General features: G+C 39.6%; 1 protein-coding gene across 9 annotated transcripts in view; it reads right to left on the bottom strand.

Moving 5' to 3' along the window:
- Positions 1–1,219: 1,219 nt before the first annotated feature.
- RHOBTB3 (Rho related BTB domain containing 3) overlaps positions 1,220–21,606 on the bottom strand; it is a 76,320-nt gene continuing 55,933 nt past the window's right edge. For 2 of the 9 annotated variants that reach the window (XM_084628225.1, XM_084628233.1), the window contains 5 exons: positions 12,981–13,154; positions 11,300–11,466; positions 10,368–10,464; positions 8,940–9,051; positions 1,220–2,133 (listed from right to left, as the gene is read on the bottom strand). In XM_084628225.1, the coding sequence (XP_084484351.1) occupies positions 2,073–2,133; positions 8,940–9,051; positions 10,368–10,464; positions 11,300–11,466; positions 12,981–13,154 (611 nt within the window). In that variant the 3' untranslated portion in view covers positions 1,220–2,072. Of the gene's footprint in view, positions 7,091–7,692; positions 9,052–10,367; positions 10,465–11,299; positions 11,467–12,980; positions 13,155–21,606 lie in introns of all 9 variants that reach the window. The other 7 variants (XM_084628228.1, XM_084628227.1, XM_084628226.1 and 4 more) reach the window with 7 other exon arrangements.

The raw sequence follows: 21,606 nt of genomic DNA, 5'->3' as shown, positions 1-21,606 counted from the left end.
CTTCATACCATCCTTTACAACACCCCACTTAGGGCTCAGGCCTCTAGCCAACATCTAAGTGGGGTGTTTTCAAAGATACCACAAAGGGGTCAAAGATGCAGTTACCCCACAATGGTGACAGCATGTACAGTGATTGGAGCATCTAGATCAGTGGTGGGCAACCTGCGGTACGCGGCCAGTCAGGGTAATCTGCTGGTGGGGCGCCAAACAGTTTGTTTACATTTTTACAGCCGCCTGCAGCTCCCAGTGGCTGCGGTTTGCCGTTCCTGGCCAATGGGAACTGTGGGAAGCGGAGGCCAGCACATCCCACGCCACTTCCTGCAGCTCCCTTGGCTAGGAACAGCGAACCGCAGCCACTGGGAGCTGTGGGCAGTCATTGAAATGTAAACAAACTGTCTGGCAGCTGGCCAGCAGATTACCCTGACGGGCTGCAGGTTGCCCACCACTGATCTAGATGATCAGAATGGTCCCTTCTGGCATTTAAGTTATGGCCCAGATTTACTTCAAAGGAAAAATCCTCAGCGCATAAATCCGTGTCAATCTTTAATATGCAGCATCAGGATTCAAATCCGTCCTAGCTTCATACCAAAGTATCCTGTTCTAGTTCTCTTTTCTATTACCGAGCTTCAGCTCATCTAAGAGATCAGTACTGAAGAGCACGTGTTGATAGAAGTGCTCTGATGGAGCTGGATACACTCCGATGCATCACTAAGAAAAAAACTGAACAGAAACACTTCATACGTCATTCTTTTTCCTCACCTCCCCATCTCCCAGGCTAGTTCAAACTCAGTAAAAAAAATTCTGAGAGTATTCGAGAAGGGATGAAAATAAAGATGGAAGTGTGGCTATGAAGAGACTATTGCATCTCTATGACTGAATTTTGGAAGCTTCATTAAATGTATCCTCAGTATTTATATACAAACTATGTGAAGAATGTAATGCTATTCAACACAAATCCTATTACAAAATGTCTTCCTACGTACAACATGTAGTCCAGTGGGGTCCTAATTCTAATTTGGGCTCTGGAACACTACAAATGCAGAATAATGAAAGCAACATTGTTTACTCTCACTTTATCTACCAGTATATGAATTACACAGTTTTGCTGTTTAATTCTTTCCAGCACACTGTTCAAACTTTCTAAATAAAAATAGGTAAATAATCACATGAAATTGAGATGCAGTAAAAATATTTATTGTTTTGTTACAAAGTGTTACATACTAAATCTAGAAATTGTAAATTTTAGTCAAAGAGAAAATACCATTCCATAACTTATGAAAATATCAAAAGCTGAATTTCAGCACATGCCTTAGTAAAATAAGTTATTTTCTCCTAAACCTTTTTCTTACCTAGTTCACCAAGATCTAAAGACGAGAGCAGAGACTCTCTGTCCTGGGGAAATTAATGTTTCTTAGGACAGAAGACTTCCTATGTTAGCCTCAATATAAGTCTCATACTGGATTGACATAAGTGTACATGTGTCATAAACAAACATGGAAAAAAGGTGTGTAACAATATTGTTAACAAGATTCGCTAATAAGGTAGAGGTCTAGTCTCTCCTCAATATGTATTCAAAGCAGTTATAAAAGAATAGATCCTTGAATACTACTATACTATATATTAAACTGATAAGAGGTGATAATCCTACCTCAGGAGAAACGTGCAAGTTATTAGCAGAATAGCTTTCTTAAAATAGACTTGATTGTCTATACAAAGCCCAAAGAGAGTTACTTTCCTAAACTAAATTTACTGGTTTTCCTTTTCTAAGCTATTTTAATATTTCCACATCTTTTAGTTGTTTGAATCAAGTTTTCAGGAACTTCCTAATTTTTAATTTAAACCAATGCAAAAATATTATACATGTAAAGTTGTCACATATATCAAACTCAGTGGTGCTTTGACTAACTTCTAAATATCATCTGTTGATTTCTGAATTGTACCTAAGTAACAAGATATTGTTAGCGAAACCTATATCTAAGGCATAGATTTTAAATTTAAAAAGCACATTTCTAAAGAAAAACATCCATTTGTTATTCTGTTTGTGTGGAGAAATCACTCATTTTCTCAAATTATCACATCATTCTGGGCTTGACCCAGTGTCTCGACCTGATATAGGTAGCATAATAGGGGCACCTGCAAAGAATGGAAAGATATTTTGTGTTTGAGTAATTAGCAAGTTATAAATCTGTGTCTCTTCACATTGCTTGGCCTCACTATATAAAGTGTTTGTGGATGATTAACACAAAAGACTAAAATAAATATACAATACCTTAAAATATTCTCTGATCTACAGAAATGGTCCATATTTCCATTTTACCTTGTTTTTTTAAAAAAGCTATTAACGGGAAAAAGGATTTATGAAATCTCCTTCATGAAAATAAATACCACTACACTGAGTTATTGGCAAAAAATACTAATGTAGCAGATCAGATTTTCAAAATATTAAAAATCTAGGGCCACATGCAATATGGGCAAACATTCACACACAGAATTTGTATATGTAGTTACCATGACTGCACATGTGAATTTAATATTTGTGCATACAAACACCAGTTAAATGATTAAACTGGCCACCTGTATGTGCAGATACTGTGACAGAGCATGTTAAGTACTGGTAATTGTTCATGCAAATTAGACTTACAATTCTGTAGCCATTTTTGCTGATGGCCTTAAGCTTTCAAAACTTCAAAATTTGTCATTCATCCAGTTGATCTACATCTAGAATTTTTAATTTCTACAGTAACAGATATAAAAATTAGGAAATAAGGCGGTACTTAAATCTTTTTTACATTTTTTAAAAATTATAGGTATATATTGTTTCTACTTTCATGTCTGACCATTTTTATTCCATCTTTAACATCTCTTTTTCTCCATTGTAGCAGACTCATCTGTTTTATTCCTTGTAGGAGATAATGTGCTATTCCTAGTTCCATCACTGACTAGCAATGTGATCTTGAACAAATCTCAACCCCTCTCTGCTTCAGTCTTCCTCATCTGGGAAACAAAGATAATAATGCTGCTCACATTTATAAAGCTCTCTTAGATCCTCAGACACAAAGCCATATATAAATACTATTAATTAACATTCCTATACTGAGCTAACCTTCAATATTTGGAGCCAGAAGAGTACCATTATTTTTGTCCCAAAATAGGAAATGCTATCTGGGCCTCTAAAACTGCACCAGAAGAAAATCCCCTGTGATTCTAGTGTGTAATTCCCAAAAGAATAACTGTGTAGAGATTCAAAAAAACTCCTCTTTTTTAACAGATAAGCACTATAGGTACTAGTTAATATGGTGGGTCTCACCTTCACCTGGCTGCAATTTTTTCTGCAGGTGCCTTTAAAATGGCTTATCCTGCCTTGTTTTCAGGACTAAAACTTTTTCATTAATCTTCCTTTTTTACACTGTCCCTCTAGGACCAGACACTGACATACCACAAATACCACTCCCTACAATACAAGAATAGCTGGCTAAAGTTGAACCTAAATAAGATTGTGGTTTTGCTGGTAGGCAGAGGGAACCACTTAGAAGAACTTGCTTCCTGTATAAAACTCCTGTTATTGTAGAAATCTATCCTTCAATTGTTAAGATGGTCTGAGCCTGGGGCTCCTTTTGGACTCAGTGTTACTGAATGTCTATTCACCAATAGTTGAAAAAAGCCACTCACTGTGATCTATGCCTCACCAGAATATCCCACAAAATTATGGTGATCCTATTTAAGATCTCCAGGCTTGATTATTTTGGCTCATATCAAAAAATGAATCCACACTACCTGAACCAATCCAATTAGTACAACATGGAGCATACCAACTGCTTAGAAACACAGGTCACCATGAACACATTGGGCTAATGCACCACTCTGCAAAGGCTTCCCATTGAAGAAAGTTGAGTTCTAGGTTTGTCCTGTTAGTCAAAGCTCTCCATGGAACTGGCCATGCCTACCTCCTTCTTTATGAATATTATCCCCTTGGCAGCTGGGTTCAGCTGAAATGATTTAAACTGTCAACCAACGGGGGGAAGTTTGACTGTGGGAGACAGAACTTTCCCAGGAAAGTTGCCTACTCTATGGAATTTTCTCCTGCAACAGATAAGGATGACTGTTGACTTCATAGCTTTCACAAGAATACAAAATTTCTTCTTTGCCTTCACTTTCCCTGAATTTCGTCACACACAGATATATAATATTACCACACAATAACAGAAAATGCCCTAAAATTAAACCAGCTTTTTCTCCTACAGGTTGGGAAGAAAGATTGTTATTATTTCTATTTTTAAATGCAAAGGAGGCGCTCACACAGTACAATGATGGGGCCATATAAACACCTAGCTAGAGAGAAAATACCAGTTCATATGATTGTAAGGGCAACTTATACAGGGAATAGTTATAAACTTAACCCAATGTTTTGACAATACGCTTTACCGAGCAAGCCCATAAATATGTTACAAGGATTGTGTGATAATCCTAGGCTAAAATAAGCAGGTAGGGTGGGATATTCAAAAGCGCCTCAGAAAGCTGGGTACCCAACTTCATTGAAAATCTCACCCATAGGTTAAACAAAAGATTTACAAAAGTTAAAATGTTTTCAACATCTCATCTAGGAGTTGAAACCACCACTATTGCAGCAAAGAATCCTTAGGGAAAACAGGTTGAAGCTAAACAACAGAGACCATGTCTACACTGCAAACTTTGGTTGACGCAAGTTACATCAGCATAAAGCTACCACTGTTAGTACATCACTCGTGCATGCATACATGCCTCCTTGCACAAGTATTGCGCATCCTCATGAGTGCTTGTGTCAATACATGGTAGGTATCTCAGTGCAACCCACTACTGCCCAGTGCACTGTCTTTTGGGATGTTTTGGCAATGTATAGTGGGGCAGCAAGATGTCAAGCGCGGTGACTGGGGGTAAGGGGCCAACTTCCCAGTTTGCAATTGTTTTCATCCCATCCATGCCATGTCATCTCTATCCCATAATTTTCATGCCTTTTCCCCCATGAACCTACGCAGCCCTCCTCAATGTCCGTTTCTGACAGAAGCATGACGCTTGCAGTTCTGCACTATTGCTGTAAGAATTGTGAGCACAGGACACATGATCTTCGCAGAGCCGTAACACGAACCAAATAAGCAGGGAACACAACAATATCTTGGAGCACAGACTGCTCTGGGACATAGCAAGAACCAATTCAAAGTTGTTTGTTGCTGGTGTTCAAACTGCAGGTGGTAGAGCACCACTTCTGGAACCAAGAAATGAGCACTGACTGGTGGGATCACATCATAATGCAGGCTTGGGATGACGAGCAGTGGCTTCAGAACTTTTGAATGCACAAGGCCACATTCCTGAATCTGTGTGCCGAGCTTGCCTCAGCCCTCCAGTACAGGGACATCAAAATTAGAGCTGCACTGATGGCGGAGAAGAGAGTAGTGATTGCACTGTGGAAACTTGCAGTGTCAGATTGCTACTGGTAAGTGCAAAATCATTTTGGAGTTGGAAAATCCACTATCATGCAAGTGTGCAAGGCCACTAATCATCTCTTGCTATGCAGGACTGTGACTCTCAGCAATGCGCAGGACATACTGGATTGATTTGCAGTAATGGCATTCCTGAATTGAGGTGAAGCAAAGATAGTATACATATCCCTATTTTGGCACAAGCCCATCTTGCCACAGAGTACATCAACAGAAAGGGCTACTTTTCTACAGTTATGCAAGCACTGGAGGACCACTAGGATCTCCTCACTGACATTAACTTTGGCTGGTCAAGGGAAGTGTCTGATGCTTGCATCTTTAAAAATACAGGACTGTTCAGAAAGCTACAAGCAGGGACTTTCTTTTGTTGATGATGTTGAAATACCAATAGCAATCCCGGGGAACCCAGCCTACCCCTTCCTCTCCTGACTCATGAAGCACTCCAATAGCACCAAAAAAAGATTTTGCTATTCGCTTAGCAGGTGAAGAAAGACAGTTAAATGTGCTTTTGGAAGACTGAAGGGATGCTGGTGTTGTTTACTCACAAGACTGGATCTCAGTGAAAAAAAGACATCCCAATGGTTACAGCTGCCTGCTGTGTTCTGCATAATCTCAGGGAAGCAAAGGGGGAAAAGTTTCTGCCAGAGTGGACTGGCAGTCTGCTGAGTTTGAACAGCCAAACACAAGGGCTATCAGAAGAGCTCAACACTGAACCACACATCTCAGAGAGGCTTTGAAGAGCATTTTAACAGTGAGCCAGAGTCATGTGTGGTGTACTCTGCTCTACCTGGCCCTGCTGTTTTGGGGCCTGTTAGGAATTGTGTGGTGTACATCTATGAATATAGCACTGTCTATGCATCTCTTAATTTTGTGGTGTTTGTTGTACATTTATGATTATTACGCTGTTTGTCACTGATCCTATGAGTTGTGCCACACTGTAGAGTAACAATTAAGTAGGTGCTTTCAGAATTGCTGGGCACTCTGAAGCATGTATTGTGAACTAAAAGATTATTTTCCAAATAATATAATTTTATTCAGTAGCAAAACCAGTGCAAAGAAAAATCTGTGCAATTTAAAAGTAAATACATTAAAACTTAATAAATTAATGAAACAGAACAACCAGTGGAAAGAACATTCCTGTCCATTAATCTACATATACAACAACCATGGCTTTCACAGATCAGTTTATGGGATTGTGGTTGTTCTTAATGTCTGCTGGGATAGAGTGGTAGGGATAGGGATAAAGCCCCTGATACCACATGGAATGTAGGGTGGGAGGGCATAGGGAGGTGCTGTTATGGAGTTTCCCATGGACTGCAAAGGAGGGCAAAACTGGGATTGTTGTAACTAAATCCACAAGTCTGCAGTATCTCTGTTTGTTGTTGGAGAAGGTCCATTATGTCTTGGTGCATTTCCCTCTCCTTCTCGTCTCTGCTTTTTCCTTCCCCAGGCTGTCTGTAATGTTCACCCTCCAGACCCTTTCCTCAGTCTCACGCAGCACTGGCTTGCAGGATCTCATTGAACACATCATCCCAAATCCTCTTCTTTCTCCTCCTTCTCTAGCTCAGGTGTTCCTCAGGTGCGGAGGCGAGAACCTCTCTGCGCCACAATAGCAGCAGCTGCAGATAAAACACACAGAGGTACCACTGTCAATATAGTTACAACAGGAAGTGAAAGTTAAAAATCAGAACCCCCTTCTCTTGCATCCCTAAAATTTAAAACAAGACGTGCGTATTGACACTTTTGCTTCAGAGTGCTTGTGCACGGTGCCACTCATGAGTCAGCCATGGTGAGTATGGCCCACCAAGGGTGAAGAAATGAGGGAATTTTGCTCAGTTGCATGAAACTGAGTATAGGACAATGGTATTAAATACTGGCACCACTGTCCACAGGAAGTGGTGATTTTAGCGGATCTCTCACTCCTGATATAACAAAGGCGCAGAAAGCACAGCTGCTGTTTACTATCTGCTGCTAGCCTGTGTACTACAAGGGTGCCTGCTGAAGTTATCCCTGGGTGGCATGGGAAAGTGTCATACCACAAAGGAAGCAGTAAGGCTGCCATCCCTAGAAACCTTCAGGAGAGGATTGCAGAGTACCTCCATGAAAGTTTCATCAAGATCTCTCATGAGAATTCAAGGGACATCCCTGTGTACATAAACTGCTCCACATGCCCCCACTGGCCTAATTCTACAAGAGAATGAAAAGCAGATAACAACAATACCTGTCTTTGTTGTACTCCTACTTCTTTTAGTACAAGTAAATTAATGAAAAGTCAGTAATTGTGCCATGTTAAATTGCGGGCACCAGCAGTACGTCATTGTAATGGGAAACTCATTTACACACTTTCCCGAAGTTTCTTCCCCTGCATCAAGCTCACCCATGCTCGACTGCTGGGACTGACTGGACTGTGGTGGAGTCTCAAAACAGGTCCTGGCGCCCCGCATAGGTGGAGCTCCCTGGGCGCACATCCCCCATCCTCCTCCTAGTTGTTCATGCCAGGGACCTGTGGCTCCACAAAGGTATCCATGGTTATGTGTGGGATATCAGTAGGGTCTCTGACAATTATGGCATGCAGCTCTTTGTAAAAGTGGCAGGTCTGCGGGTTAGCACCAGAATGACTGCTGGCCTCTCGATATGGCTGACCCATTCCTTCTCTTTCACACAGCACTGCAGCTGGCCTGTCGTACTCCTTCTCCTGCATACCCTGTGCAATCTGTTCATAGATAAACATGGCTGGTCCATAGCTGTGCTTACACAGCCTCTTCTCTCCACAGGCCCAGGAGATCCAATATCTCCTGTCTATTCCAAGCTGGAGTGTGTCTGGATCACGTGGCCGCCATGGTCAGCTGCATAGTTGCGTACAACAATGGGAGAGCTGGTAGGTATGCTCTCCAGCTGGACAAACAGGAAAAGGCATTTCAAAATTTGCAGGGTTTTAAAAGAGAGGGAGGGTCTTTCAGTCTCCATGACCCCTGGACAATGGCATTCACAATTGTGACCAAAGAGGTCAATGTCAGACACTGTTGAACAGCTGCTGGAGGGCTGTTAGAATCCATGTAAGTAACGCAGTGTTTACACTTGCGCTGCGTCGACCTCAGTACATCAACCATGGCTTAATGCTGCTCAGGGAGGGAGTGCTACTGCATTGCTGTAACGGGGCACTTACATCAGTAAGAGACAAATTTAGGTATAGACACATGCACATGCGGCTTACGTTGACCTAACTTTGTAGTGTAGACCAGGCCTGATTGACTCCTTATGCTGTCCTATGGTATATTTCTTAATCCCTTTAAAACATAACAGTAAATCATTATTAATGAAAAGAGTATTAGCAAGTGCATTAGAGAGTATAGTAGGACTCAAATGTTTATTTTCATCCCTGCTACAGTTTTAATAGCCTGCATGTAATTCCCAGCCTGTGATTCTCCAGTCTATGAACACTTTGTGAATAATCAATCTTCTGGTTACATTACTATGCAGTGGCATTTCTGGGAGTTGATATAATTCCTGTAATCTGCAAGCTGTTTCAGGTACATACTGGAAGGCCATCTGTGCATCTCAACAAAATTGCGTTCTTCCGCTAAAAGTAAATAAATAGTATTAATGTTAAACATGTGTATATACACACACACACATACACTACAAACTGAAAAACTTCTAAAAATTGCTTTAAACAACATTAAGGGCACACAAACCCATAACAGAAGGGAGCAATAAAGTTAAGGCTGAAACTCTGTCCATTGCGCCAATGGTTTTTTTGCAGCACAAACTGTAAAAATCAACTGCCTGAATACCCTTGTTGTTGTGCTTGGCATAAATAAGTTAATTAATTTTAAATGAACATAGTATTCAGAAAAGATATCAAAATGACAGTCCTGGAGACAAATCCTCTATCCACAAAAGAGAAACAACATAGGTAGCAACAATGCGGAACACTTTCTTATGCAATCACAACACACAAGGAATAGTTCTTTCTCCACTCCTGACTTCCTATACTGAGAGTGACAACAAAGGGGATATGGAAACATCTCTAATAAGAATTGAATTTAAAACTACTACTCAATTTTACACAGATCACCAAAAGCCTTCTAATAGTGACAAAAGGGTAAAATAAGACCTATTGCTGAATTTCCTTTTTGTTGCGGGTTTAGCTTAATTTTTTTCTTTTTTGTTTTTGTTTTTTGATTTTGTTAGTGATCTTCCTAAAAAATAACTTTTTTTGAAACACAATTTTAGGTCATCATAATTAGGCAAGATACATCCTTCCTACTAACTCAGTGTCCCAGCATTTCCTGAATCAGATTGCATCAGAAGATGTCCACAGCCAATTTTCTTGGGTTAGGGACAGGCAGAATACAGATGTCAGCAGTGTACAATAGGGCCATATTGTGAGAGGTGCTAAGCTAATACAACTCCCATTAATCAGGCAGGTGGGTTTCTACATTTCTCTTAAAGCAAACTGGGTGGGTACACCTCACAAGGTTTGGCTTAAAAAAAAAATTATATATAATTTACCTCTTCCACTTCTATTTCCTAAACCAATTTGACTGACTAATTTGTCACTTGGATTTACTTACATGAATGAAGTGCCATTTAATCATTTGGTTTCATAATACGCTATATCACCTACTGAACAGCGCTACAGAGATCCTAAATTTTTTCTTTAAAAATTTTTTATGCTTCTTATGTGGTGTTTAAATACCATGTCCTTTGAATCAAGATTACAAGTTGTTTCCATGTATAAAATAAACACACTTAAGTACATCTCTCCAAAGTCTTATTTATCTCCTCATATGCTCAGAAGCAGCATTACTTAGCATTAATTCTTCAGTCCAAATACAGTGGAAAAGGTTGGGTATTTTTTTAGTTTTTAAAAGACTAGAACTGGTTAACTACCTGAAAGATCTTGAAATTCAGGCTTTTGACTGAAGATGAGGTAGTTAGTGGCAATAAAATGAAGGAGCCAAGTTGAAAGGCAGTCAGAGTTGTGAAACTGCAAGGAAAAAAGGGAAGTGAAACAGAATACAAATAGTGTTCATGACTAAAACAGATAAAAGATAGCAGAAGGAAAAAAGCAGAAGTCATAATTTAAGATTTCCAGTGTCAAAGTAGCAGCATAGCAAATGAAGAATGGTATCCATGGCAAAAATAAATGAGGGAAAATATAGCACAACAATCTGGCAACAACATACAAATTCTCAGAACGTCAGGTGGAAGTAAATGTACTACCATAGGGATAGGCAAACTGTTTCACGTTAACAACAGGGCATGGTGCCAATTGTTAAAAACTGCTGTTAAAGGCAACCTTCCTTAGCTGAGGTAAGTGTTGAAGCAGCTGCTTAGACCCCTCCCTCCAGTGATAAATCTCTGATGAAGAATTACAAACAAGCACAGGTGCTACTACTGCAGCTGATCTACTATTAAATTAAGGGAAAAATGAGTAAGAGATGTCATAGGAAGAAGCTGACTTTAATAGTTTTTTGAATCCCAAATCTGTGTGGGAATGATGAGGGGATACTCTCTCTGAACAGTTACTGAAAAACAGATGTAATACAGGAGAATTTTAAAAGAAAATTACAGTGTATTAAAAATTATATTCTAATTATTACTTCTATTTACAAAAAGAGTAAACTAAAACACAAAGTGTTTGAAATAGCAGCAAACAGGCAGCAAACAGGTAGCTGCCAGCCACCATGACAGTCTCACAAAGCAGACTAGGACTGAGAAAATTCAGGTCCACTTAAAAATCAAAGTTGATATCAACAAAAAAAATTTTAAAGAAATTCCATCACTCATACATTACATGTCCATGTATGAGCAATACATACCTTGGCTTTTCTGAGCAAGCTAACAACACTGAGACTTGTAGACGCTAATTCCCTACTAGGCATACTCTGCAGCTGTGTGATGATATAAAGCTCACAGATATGTTGGAGTCTGGATACCTGGTACATCTCAGCACAAATCAAGAGAGACATGGCTTGCAAAATACTGGCTGGTGAAAAAAACAGACACGACTTATGGTTAGCACAATCTCACTGGCAGGCTGATCAAAACCAGTTTTACAGTAACCACTTAAATTTGCTTGGAATAGACACAAAATCGAAGTGCTGCTGATGATCTTATGTTTCTGTATTGTAGTTCACAATTTTTGACAGGTGAACTCTATTTTAGCAGAAAAGTATTTAATTTTAAAAAGAGTGACCACTATTTCATCCTCCAAAAGAATGAGCTAATGCAATATGTTGTTATTAAACTTTCCTATGTTGTCAACTGTGCGTCAAATATTGCTGGCCTCACACAAGTGAGCAGTCTTCAGTGAATTTAGGATTTGACCTTTCAATTTATATCATTTTGCTGTGTGTAGAAAAAATTGTTTTTGTAAAATTATGCAAAGTTTCATGAAAAAAACCAGACATAATATAGCAAGGTCTTTCTCTTTTTTTCAAACAGTAAAGTACAAGGGTAACATTTAAGCAGGTAGTGTTGGACAGAGAGATGAAAAATAAAAAATAAATAAAGAGCATTATTTTTTTAAAAATAATTTTCATTCATGTCCTCTAGGTGGAGTCACTTGAAATATTTAAGTACTACAACGTAAAACTTTCAAAAATTCCTTATGACAGTTTATAAAACCAAGATTACTTTAACCAAAATCTGTTTTGGGGATTTATTCCAGCTCAGTGTAGTCATCCGGTTTTGTTATAACTACACTATGAGATTAGACAGATTTAAGCTTTAAAAAAAATGAAACTTGACAAAGAGAAACAACTTTGTACTAACCTGGAGCTCTGACTAGAAAGAAATACAGTTTAAATATTGTTTTGATCTAAAAAATGGCCTCCAGGCATTGGAATGGCCTTGAAATGACTTAAAATTTAATTTTCAGTGTGTTACTTAAGTAGAAGATGAATAAAACAATTTGTAAATTCTTTCTTTACTTCACCCTGATTCCATTATAAATACATTTCATTGTAATGATACACTAATGCATCATATTTTGATAACTTACAAAAAAAATAAAAAGTTTTCCTTTTTAAAGGGGAGAGAACTTCATTTTCATGTTGTACCTCAGAAAGTTACACCTAAGACAAAAAAAGTTTCTAAGAAATATCTTTAGCCGATAGAAATCCTTAACCAGAAAATACACTTTTACTAGTGAATTTAAAGTACCCGGTAATGCAAAACTCTTCCCAGTGTACTTTGTTTACAACGCTGTCGTTTTGACACAAAACGTGAAAGGATGAAGCTGTTAAGAATACGACTAGCAACTTTTCACTTAATTTTTCTATTTTGGCATTACACCTGAATACTAATTTACAGAGAAGTGTAAAACTTCAATCCTTCATTCAGTATGTTGCAGAGGCAGGGAAATGAAAAGTCACTGGTGTATCTCCTCCCCCTTACTTCCCCCCTTTACCCCTCTATGCCCAAAAAATCTGGGGGCAAAAATATGCCTGAAGTATGCAAGGAGTTAAAGGATATAAGGATATTTTTACATTTGCCTACCTGGACAACAGGAGTCAGTGTACAGATACTCTAGAAAGGAGAGGAAAGTATCTTTGGAAACCCCATAAACTGGAACCAGAAAACTATTTGCTTCTATATAACTTCCATTAAACATAGCTGCCATTACTTCACAGCGAGCCACTAGGACTGCTCTGTGGGCTGGTACAGTAGCACCTGTCAGATTTAAAACAAAAAATTATGACATTTATTACTGCAGCCTGCGTTCAACACCAGTTTTGCAAGTTAGAGAAGTACTTATCACTTCAGGCCAGATCCTCAGCTGGTATAAACTGACATCACTCCGCTGAAGTCAATGGAGATATGACAATTTACACCAGCTGGGGATTTGGGCCATTGTGTCTTCTGTATGCAAGTAAAAGGCATGTGTAAGGATTTGCACTATACCCAAGTAGTTCCCAAGTTGACTTCAGGAGCATCACAGCTTTGCGAGATCTAAAGCTTTGTGAGATCACATTCAAACACACTAAGGCAAATCATCCAAGGTGGAATGCCAAGAAGTCAATGGAGTTTCAGCAAATACGAATTTAGCCCAAATTAAATGAAATAGTTCACATTTCAGTAAATCTGTGATGTTTTATAATAATATCTACATATTATCTCATATGCGGCTTTATTATTTAATATTTATATTACCTACATGGCCTCATTAGGGCAGGACCCCATTGTACTAGGTGCTGTATAGTCCTTTCTTTGAAAAGCTTATAATCAAGGCCCTGATCCTGCAATTTTTTTGAGTCTAGGTGAATTGCTGCACCTGTGCAGCACTGTACTAAAGGGAATAGGCTCCACAGAAGTGCAGCAATTCACCCATATGCAAGAAGTTATAGGATCAGGGCCTAACAAGACAGATAATGTCTGAAGGGTGGGGAGGAGTTATATAGTCAATATATAGAATTTTCACAGAAGTACATATATTAGCATTTAACTAATCTGTTTAACAATCTTCATTTCCCTCTGAACCTAACCATCACTAATTGACTGATTTCTTATAGCCATCAGTAAATGGTGTTTGCTTTCTGTTCTGTTACGATTAATCTTTGCTTATATTTTCAGATTATCTAATTAGCACACATTAAATTCATTGGTACACCTATAGCATATATTTTATATCTATACATACACATATGTAAGAGGTGCACATTAAATAAAAGATATACTACATAAAATTATATAAAAATATTTGCATACATACACACATTCAGTATTTAGGAGATTAAATAACCTTCTGTATTTTTTCAGCTGGGAGCCACTGTATTTGTATAATGTTTCAACAACACTTACTGAAGTACCAATACTTTTGTGGTCTAGGTGCCCAAATCCTGCAAACTCAATGGAACTGCTCACATACTTAATGTTAAGCACATACGTTTGCAGGATCATGAGCAAAGCCCTGTCACAATATATAAAAATTTCTTAATTGCACAGTTTAACTTTTCTAACTGTCCTACTTAAAAAATCAAATCAATTACTACAACGGTGACTGGAAAATTAGAGTAAAACTTACTCTTTGTGAAAATAGTAAGTAGCCATTTTGGTAATGGATGGCATGCTCCTTTGTAAATGTCAATTTATACATCAGTGATATTTTCTTGGAAATATGTAGTGGGTGCTATTGTTTCATCAGCTTCCCACAAGGAATATCCTAAGAGCAGAACTTAGAACTAAACTGTTGTGTTGCCACGTTTTGCATTAGTGTTTTGTTTTCATTATCAAAGGTCCTTTTGTTTTTATTGCATACTGAAAACAACATCAGAAAAAAATCCCCTTTCTCTGTGCACCCATTTTTGAGGGATTAAATCTTCATATTTGACCCTGGGTGTTTCAAGTTGAAAACAAAATAATTCAACAATTGTCTAGTCTTTGGAGCGAGGTTTTTTTGCATATGGGGTAGGAGTGGACAAGTCAGGAAAATTGTTAGTGTTCAGATAAGTATTTTGTTTGATACTGATTTGCAAAGCACGCCCCAGATGTATCATTATTTTTTCCATGCAACTGTTCCTTTACTGGATAAGTGCATTTAGTTCTTGTGAAAGTTATCTAGAGTATGCCATTACTTTTGTGGTGCACACACATTCTTCAGAGGCAGTGAGAAAACAGATCCAGTGATTTGGTCCCTTTTTGGGCTTCTGCCAAGGAATACTTACAAATCTTCATAAACAATCAATCCTCCTCAGTTAACAGTTAATAGCCTTTCAAATTATCCATTCAATTTTCTTAAAAAGGTCTCCTGTATTGTATTAAATCATAGATGGGCAAACTCTCTGGGCAGCTCCAGTAGCATGAAGGGACTAAAAAAACTGGCTGCATTCCCCCAAGCCAGGTTTCTCTCAGCAGGCATAGAGGCTGCACAAAGCAGAAAGCTGGTGATAGAGGAGCTAGCCTGTACTCTTCACAGTCACTTCAATAACAATCAAGATATTCAACATTAAATATTTTAATTAAGTCTTCACTATTAAGAGTGCTAGAAAAATTATGCAAATTCTTTTAACAGGTGATTTTTAGCAATTTAAATCTGTTCATCTTCAAGATCTGTATGACATCCCAAAGGAAAAAAAGTGCGTAAAAAACAAGTTACACCTACAATAGATACAGCAACATAATACAAACAGCACACTCCTCACTATAAAGCAAAACCTTAATCCCAACATCACCATACATAACTGTTAGACACCAATCAAAGAAAGAAGTGTATGATGTATTATTTTCCATTAAAAAGTATGAGGGGTGTTATTTTCCAGGATAAGTTCAAGTTTTGTGTCCTAGTGCTTTTGTGGGGAATGTGGTGTATGTATAGTATTACTGTACCTCTTGGTGGCGTATGGGATTTTCATAGCGGGGCAAAGTCTATGAAAAGTACGAATGTAACGTGTCTGGAGTGGTGTACGTTAAAATGGATACCTGAACTGGGCATTACCTTATTTTAAAGTATTTGGATGGGCTGTTTTTTTTATAAGCTAATAACTGGCTTTTAGAAAAGTTTCTTTTTTCTGTGGAAATTTATTGGAAAGTTATACGGTGATCATGGATCCTATGCACACCTACCACAACACATGGTGTACCTTGTCTGTGCACTAATGCCCCAAAAGCAACTATGTGGGTGAAACCAGACAATCACTGTACTCTCAAACTAACTCACACAGAAAAATTATAAAAGACAAACACTGTTTCGCACCATATCACGTCTCACAAAAGCATCACTCCATATATGACCTCTCAGTCCTCGTCCTTAAAGGAAACCTGCACAACACCTTCAAAAGACAAGCTTTGGAGCTTAAATTCATAACTTGGCTACACTCTAAAAACCATGGCCTTAATAAAGACACTGGATGTATGGTTTATTATAACAATCTGTAATATGCTACTTCCTCTTTTTTGTTCTATGACTATATGGTTGTTAATGGGCCATTTCCCCTTGAATGGTCCCTGTGACAGGGTGCTGACCAGGAATTGCTGAGCCAGCCCTCTGTCACTCCAGCTCCAATTAAGGGAGGTGAATTGGAGCGGATTAGAGGAACCTGAGCCTGACTGGCAGAGGTGGAACAGCTGCCAGGCTGATTAGCCTGAGGCTATATACAAGCTCAGAGGGAGGAAGGGAGGGGAGTGGGAAGCCAGAGAGGTAGCTATTCCCTCCTGGCTGCAAGAAAGAAAAGCCCTTCAGGCTGGAACCCCCAGCGATATTTGGTGAGAGGCGGTGGGTTTACATTGTGTAAATAAACTGCACCAGTGACTGCTGAGTCAGAAAGTCTCCGAGTGATTTTTGGAGCAAAGCAGAGACAGGACCAAGGGGGACCCTGCTATAGTCCCTTATATTATGTGCTAACTGTTTATGCTAACCAATCTTTTCCACCTGTGATGTAGCACTGTTGCTCCCAGGATATTAGAGAGACAAGGTGGGTGAGATAATATATTTTACTGGACCAACTTCTGTTGGTGAGAGAGACAAGCTTTCAAGCTTACACAGAGCTCTTCAGGTCTGGGAAACTTACTCAGTGTCAGAGCTAAATACTAGATGAGATTGCTGTGCCACTGTAGCGTTTTAAATGTAGGCAAGCCCTGAGTACCTTTCCCAGAGCTGAAGAAGAGCTTGAAAGCTTGTCTATTTCACCAACAGGAGCTGGCTCAATAAAAGATAATTACCTCACCCACCTTTGTCTCACTAATATCCTGGAACCAACATGGCTATACCATCACCACAAACTAAAATCAAGAAGGAATTTTCCTTTCATAATCTCTTTCTGGAAAGAGCTTCAGAAGATATTACTCGGCCTCTAAAATATTTAAGGTTCATTAAGATAGCAGGGAATTTCTTAATTGGTTGTGGGGCTATCCGCGCAGGTGAGAGTCATTAACATGAGCTTTCCTTGTCAAGAGTATGTCGGTACAAGTGTTCTGAAATATGAAACAACAAAAGATACTAAAGAAATCAATATTTAGTATTTAATACAAACCCTTCTAATCAGCCACAGAGAAATCAATTGTGGGGGAAAGGAAATTCTCCACTTGAGGGGTTTTTCCCTCCTGTGAGAACCACCAGGGAGTTAGGGAGCAATATCCATTTTCAGTATTCTTCTGGACATGACATTCTTCAGTCTGCCAGGGTTAGAGCAGGTCAACACTACAGCTTTGGACCTCTGGCTTTGCCATTGAATATCTGGGTGACCTTAGCCAATCCAACTAACCTCTGCAAGGCTGTTGTGAAGTTTAACATATATTTGTACAGTATTTTAAGATCCCTGGAGGCAGGCAACTCTATAAGTCTGTAATGTTTTTAAGTAAACTGAATACCTTAGTGTTATTAAGAGCAAAACCCAGCATCTGCTCCTGAAGTGCCAGACAAATACACTTGGCTGATTAAATAAGGACTCCCCAGGCAAAGAAATCTGAAATGGGAGCCGCAGCAGTGACTCGCTAAAGGGATAGGAAGGGGTTTCAACAGTATGTCTATACTGCACACAAGACTCTGGGATGACGTTTGAGCCCAACCCCTCCTTCTGTCCACTCACAAATCAGTCTCACTCAGAACAACAAGCACTCAGGACTTGAGTCCTAGGACCTTGCTAGGGTTGTCCTAGCTAAACCTGCCGTACCACTGAAGGAAGATTTATCCCTTCAAGGACGAGGGCAGGAATAAGCTCTGCTTTCTCTAGTTCACTGTCCTCTCTGGGGTATGAGTGAGGGGAGCAGGATAAATAACACAGGATCAAAATAATTTTAACTATAATCCCCCTTAAAAGGTCTTAAAAACTTCAAAAATGAAGGAAATTCATTGGAAATATCAAAATCCCCTGAGGAAAAATCACAGTGGATAGTTTCCTGAAGATTAATTTTATGTCAGGATAGATGTCCCACTCTGATCGCATCCAAGTTGCAGTATTTATAACCAGTCTTGATGAGTGAATGGGGCACTGGCTTTGAACACAGGAGACCTAGAGTCAATCCCTGTCTCTGCCGCTGGTTTTCTGGATGACCTTAGGCAAGTCACTTCTTCAACCCCCCAAACCTCAGTTTCCCCATCTGTAAAATGGGATGACGATATTGGCCTCCATTTTAAAGTGCTTCGAGATCTATGGATAAAAAGTGCTAGATAAAAGCTAAGTACTTTTACTGGTGGTGTTATGATACAAATGGAGGGAGGGAGCACAGGCAATATGCTCCTACTCAACCCATACACCACCCCCGGCCAAACACACACATTTGTTTGGCTGGCTATTAGCCTGCCTGGAGCCCTGAACTGAACAAACTGCATTTTTTGAATGAGAAAAATAATCTACAAAAATGAGGTTTTGAAAGGTGACTGCCCATTTCTCAGAAGACTTATCTAAATAGGAGATAAGAGGGGAGACCTATGTCTGTTGTCAGGGAAGCAGTTGGTGTCTGAATGGAAGGATCTGCCTGTGTCGTAAATGTAAAGGGAAGGGTAACCACCTATCTGTATACAGTGCTATAAAATCCCTCCTGGCCAGAGGCAAAATCCTTTCACCTGTAAAGGGTTAAGAAACTACAGTGACCTCGCTGGCACCTGATCCAAAATGGCCAATGAGGGGACAAGATTCTTTCAAATCTGGAGGGGGGGACAAAGGATTTTGTCTGTCTGTGTGATACCTTTGCTGGGAACAGATCAAGGATGCAAGCCTTCCAGCTCTTCTAAAGTTAGTAAGTAATGCATTAGATTTTCTTTTGTTTTTTGGATTGTGAAATTCGCTGTGCTGGAGGGAATGTGTATTCCTGTTTTTGTGTCTTTTTGTAACTTCAGGTTTTGCTTACAGGGATTCTCTATGTTTTGAATCTGGTTACCCTGTAAAATATTTACCATCCTGATTTTACAGAGGTGATTTTTACCTTTTCTTTAACTAAAACTCTTCTTTTAAGAACTGGATTGATTTTTCATTGTTCTTAAGATCCAAGGGTTTGGGTCTGTGTTCACCTGTACAAATTGGTGAGGATTTTTATCAAGCCTTCTCCAGGAAAGGGGGTGTAGGGCTTGGGGGGATATTTTTGGGGAAGATGTCTCCAAGCGGTCTCTTTCCCTGTTCTTTGTTTAAATCACTTTGTGGTGGCAGTGTACCAGGTTTTTAACCTAAGCTGGTTCCCAAGGCAAGAAAGAAATCTGTGCCTTGGGGAATTTTTAACCTAAGCTGGTAAGAATAAGCTTAGGGGGTCTTTCATGCAGGTCCCCACATCTGTACCCTAGAGTTCAGAGTGGGGAAGGAACCTTGACAACCTGCCACAAGCATCTTCCCCCCATCCCAGGGAGTTGAGGGGGAAGAAGATCACCAGAGTTTCTTTTCTTCTTTCCTTTTCCACGTGATGGCTGCGAGCACTGATGCATTCCTCGCTGAGTGCAGGTGCTGTCAGCAGCATCCCAGAAGCGGCACTTTGCCAAAATGGGAATCAGATCTCAAAGCCTTCCAGCTCTGTTCTAAATTTAGAGCTACGATGCTTGTGCACATTCTAAATTTAGCAAAAGGTGTTCTTTCATCTCCAGCTATCTTGGCTGCTTCTACTGCAACTGCTCGTGCTGTTTTCTCTAAGTAGCTTCGTCACAAACTTTTCAGCTCATGAGGCAGCAAGTTACACTTTTTCCAGCTTCCTACTTTATGTCTTCCCATTTACTGTATAGCTTTGCCTGCAGTAAAAAGAGCTAACCCTTGGGAGCCCATATGGGCTGGGAAGCATGATCTGATTAAGCATATTTCTGGGCAGACATATAAGCTGTTGGTAGCTCATAATATTTTTATTACAAAGCTTTTATTCTGAGTTACCCAGGAAAGAATTTTCTGTAGTATCTGGCTGGTGAATCTTGCCCATATGCTCAGGGTTTAGCTGATCACCATATTTGGGGTCGGGAAGGAATTTTCCTCCAGGGCAGATTGGAAGGGGCCCTGGAGGTTTTTTGCCCTCCTCTGTAGCATGGGGTACAGGTCACTTGCTGGAGGATTCTCTGCTCCTTGAAGTCTTTAAACCACAATTTGAGGACTTCATAGATTCATAGATATTTAGGTCAGAAGGGACCATTATGATCATCTAGTCTGACCTCCTGCACAATGCAGGCCACAGAATTTCACCCACCACTCCTAAAAAAGACCTCACACCTATATCTGTGCTATTGAAGTCCTCAAATTGTAGTTTGAAGACCTCAAGGAGCAGAGAATCCTCCAGCAAGTGACCCGTGCCCCATGCTACAGAGGAAGGCGAAAAACCTCCAGGGCCTTCCAATCTGCCCTGGAGGAAAATTCCTTCCCGACCCCAAATATGGCGATCAGCTAAACCCTGAGCATATGGGCAAGATTCATCAGCCAGATACTACAGAAAATTCTTTCCCGGGTAACTTGGATCTTACCCCATCTAAAAACCCATCACAGGCCATTGGGCCTATTTACCATGAATATTTAATTACCAAAACCATGTTATCCCATCATACCATCTCCTCCATAAACTTATCGAGTTTAATCTTAAAGCAAGATAGATCTTTTGCCCCCACTACTTCCCTCGGAAGGCTATTCCAAAACTTCACTCCTCTGATGGTTAGAAACCTTCGTCTAATTTCTAATCTAAATTTCCTAGTGGCCAGTTTATATCCATTTGTTCTTGTGTCCACATTGGTATTGAGTTTAAATAATTCCTCTCCCTCTCTGGTATTTATCCCTCTGATATATTTATAGAGAGCAATCATATCTCCCCTCAACCTTCTTTTAGTTAGGCTAAACAAGCCAAGCTCCCCGAGTCTCCTTTCATAAGACAAGTTTTCCATTCCTCGGATCATCCTAGTAGCCCTTCTCTGTACCTGTTCCAGTTTGAATTCATCCTTCTTAAACATGGGAGACCAGAACTGCACACAGTATTCCAGGTGAGGTCTCACCAGTGCCTTATATAACGGTACTAAAACCTCCTTATCCCTACTGGAAATACCTCTCCTGATGCATCCCAAGACGACATTAGCTTTTTTCACAGCCATATCACATTGGCAGCTCATAGTCAACCTATGATCAACCAATACTCCAAGGTCCTTTTCCTCCTCCGTTACTTCTAGTTGATGCATCCCTAGCTTATAACTAAAATTCTTGTTATTAATCCCTAAATGCATGACCTTACACTTCTCACTATT

Source organism: Lepidochelys olivacea (genome assembly GCF_965140295.1).
Source record: "Lepidochelys olivacea isolate rLepOli2 genome assembly, chromosome: 5".
Classification (NCBI taxonomy): domain Eukaryota; kingdom Metazoa; phylum Chordata; order Testudines; family Cheloniidae; genus Lepidochelys; species Lepidochelys olivacea.
Note: the sequence above shows the minus strand (reverse complement) of the source record. Positions and strands in the feature narration are given on the sequence as shown.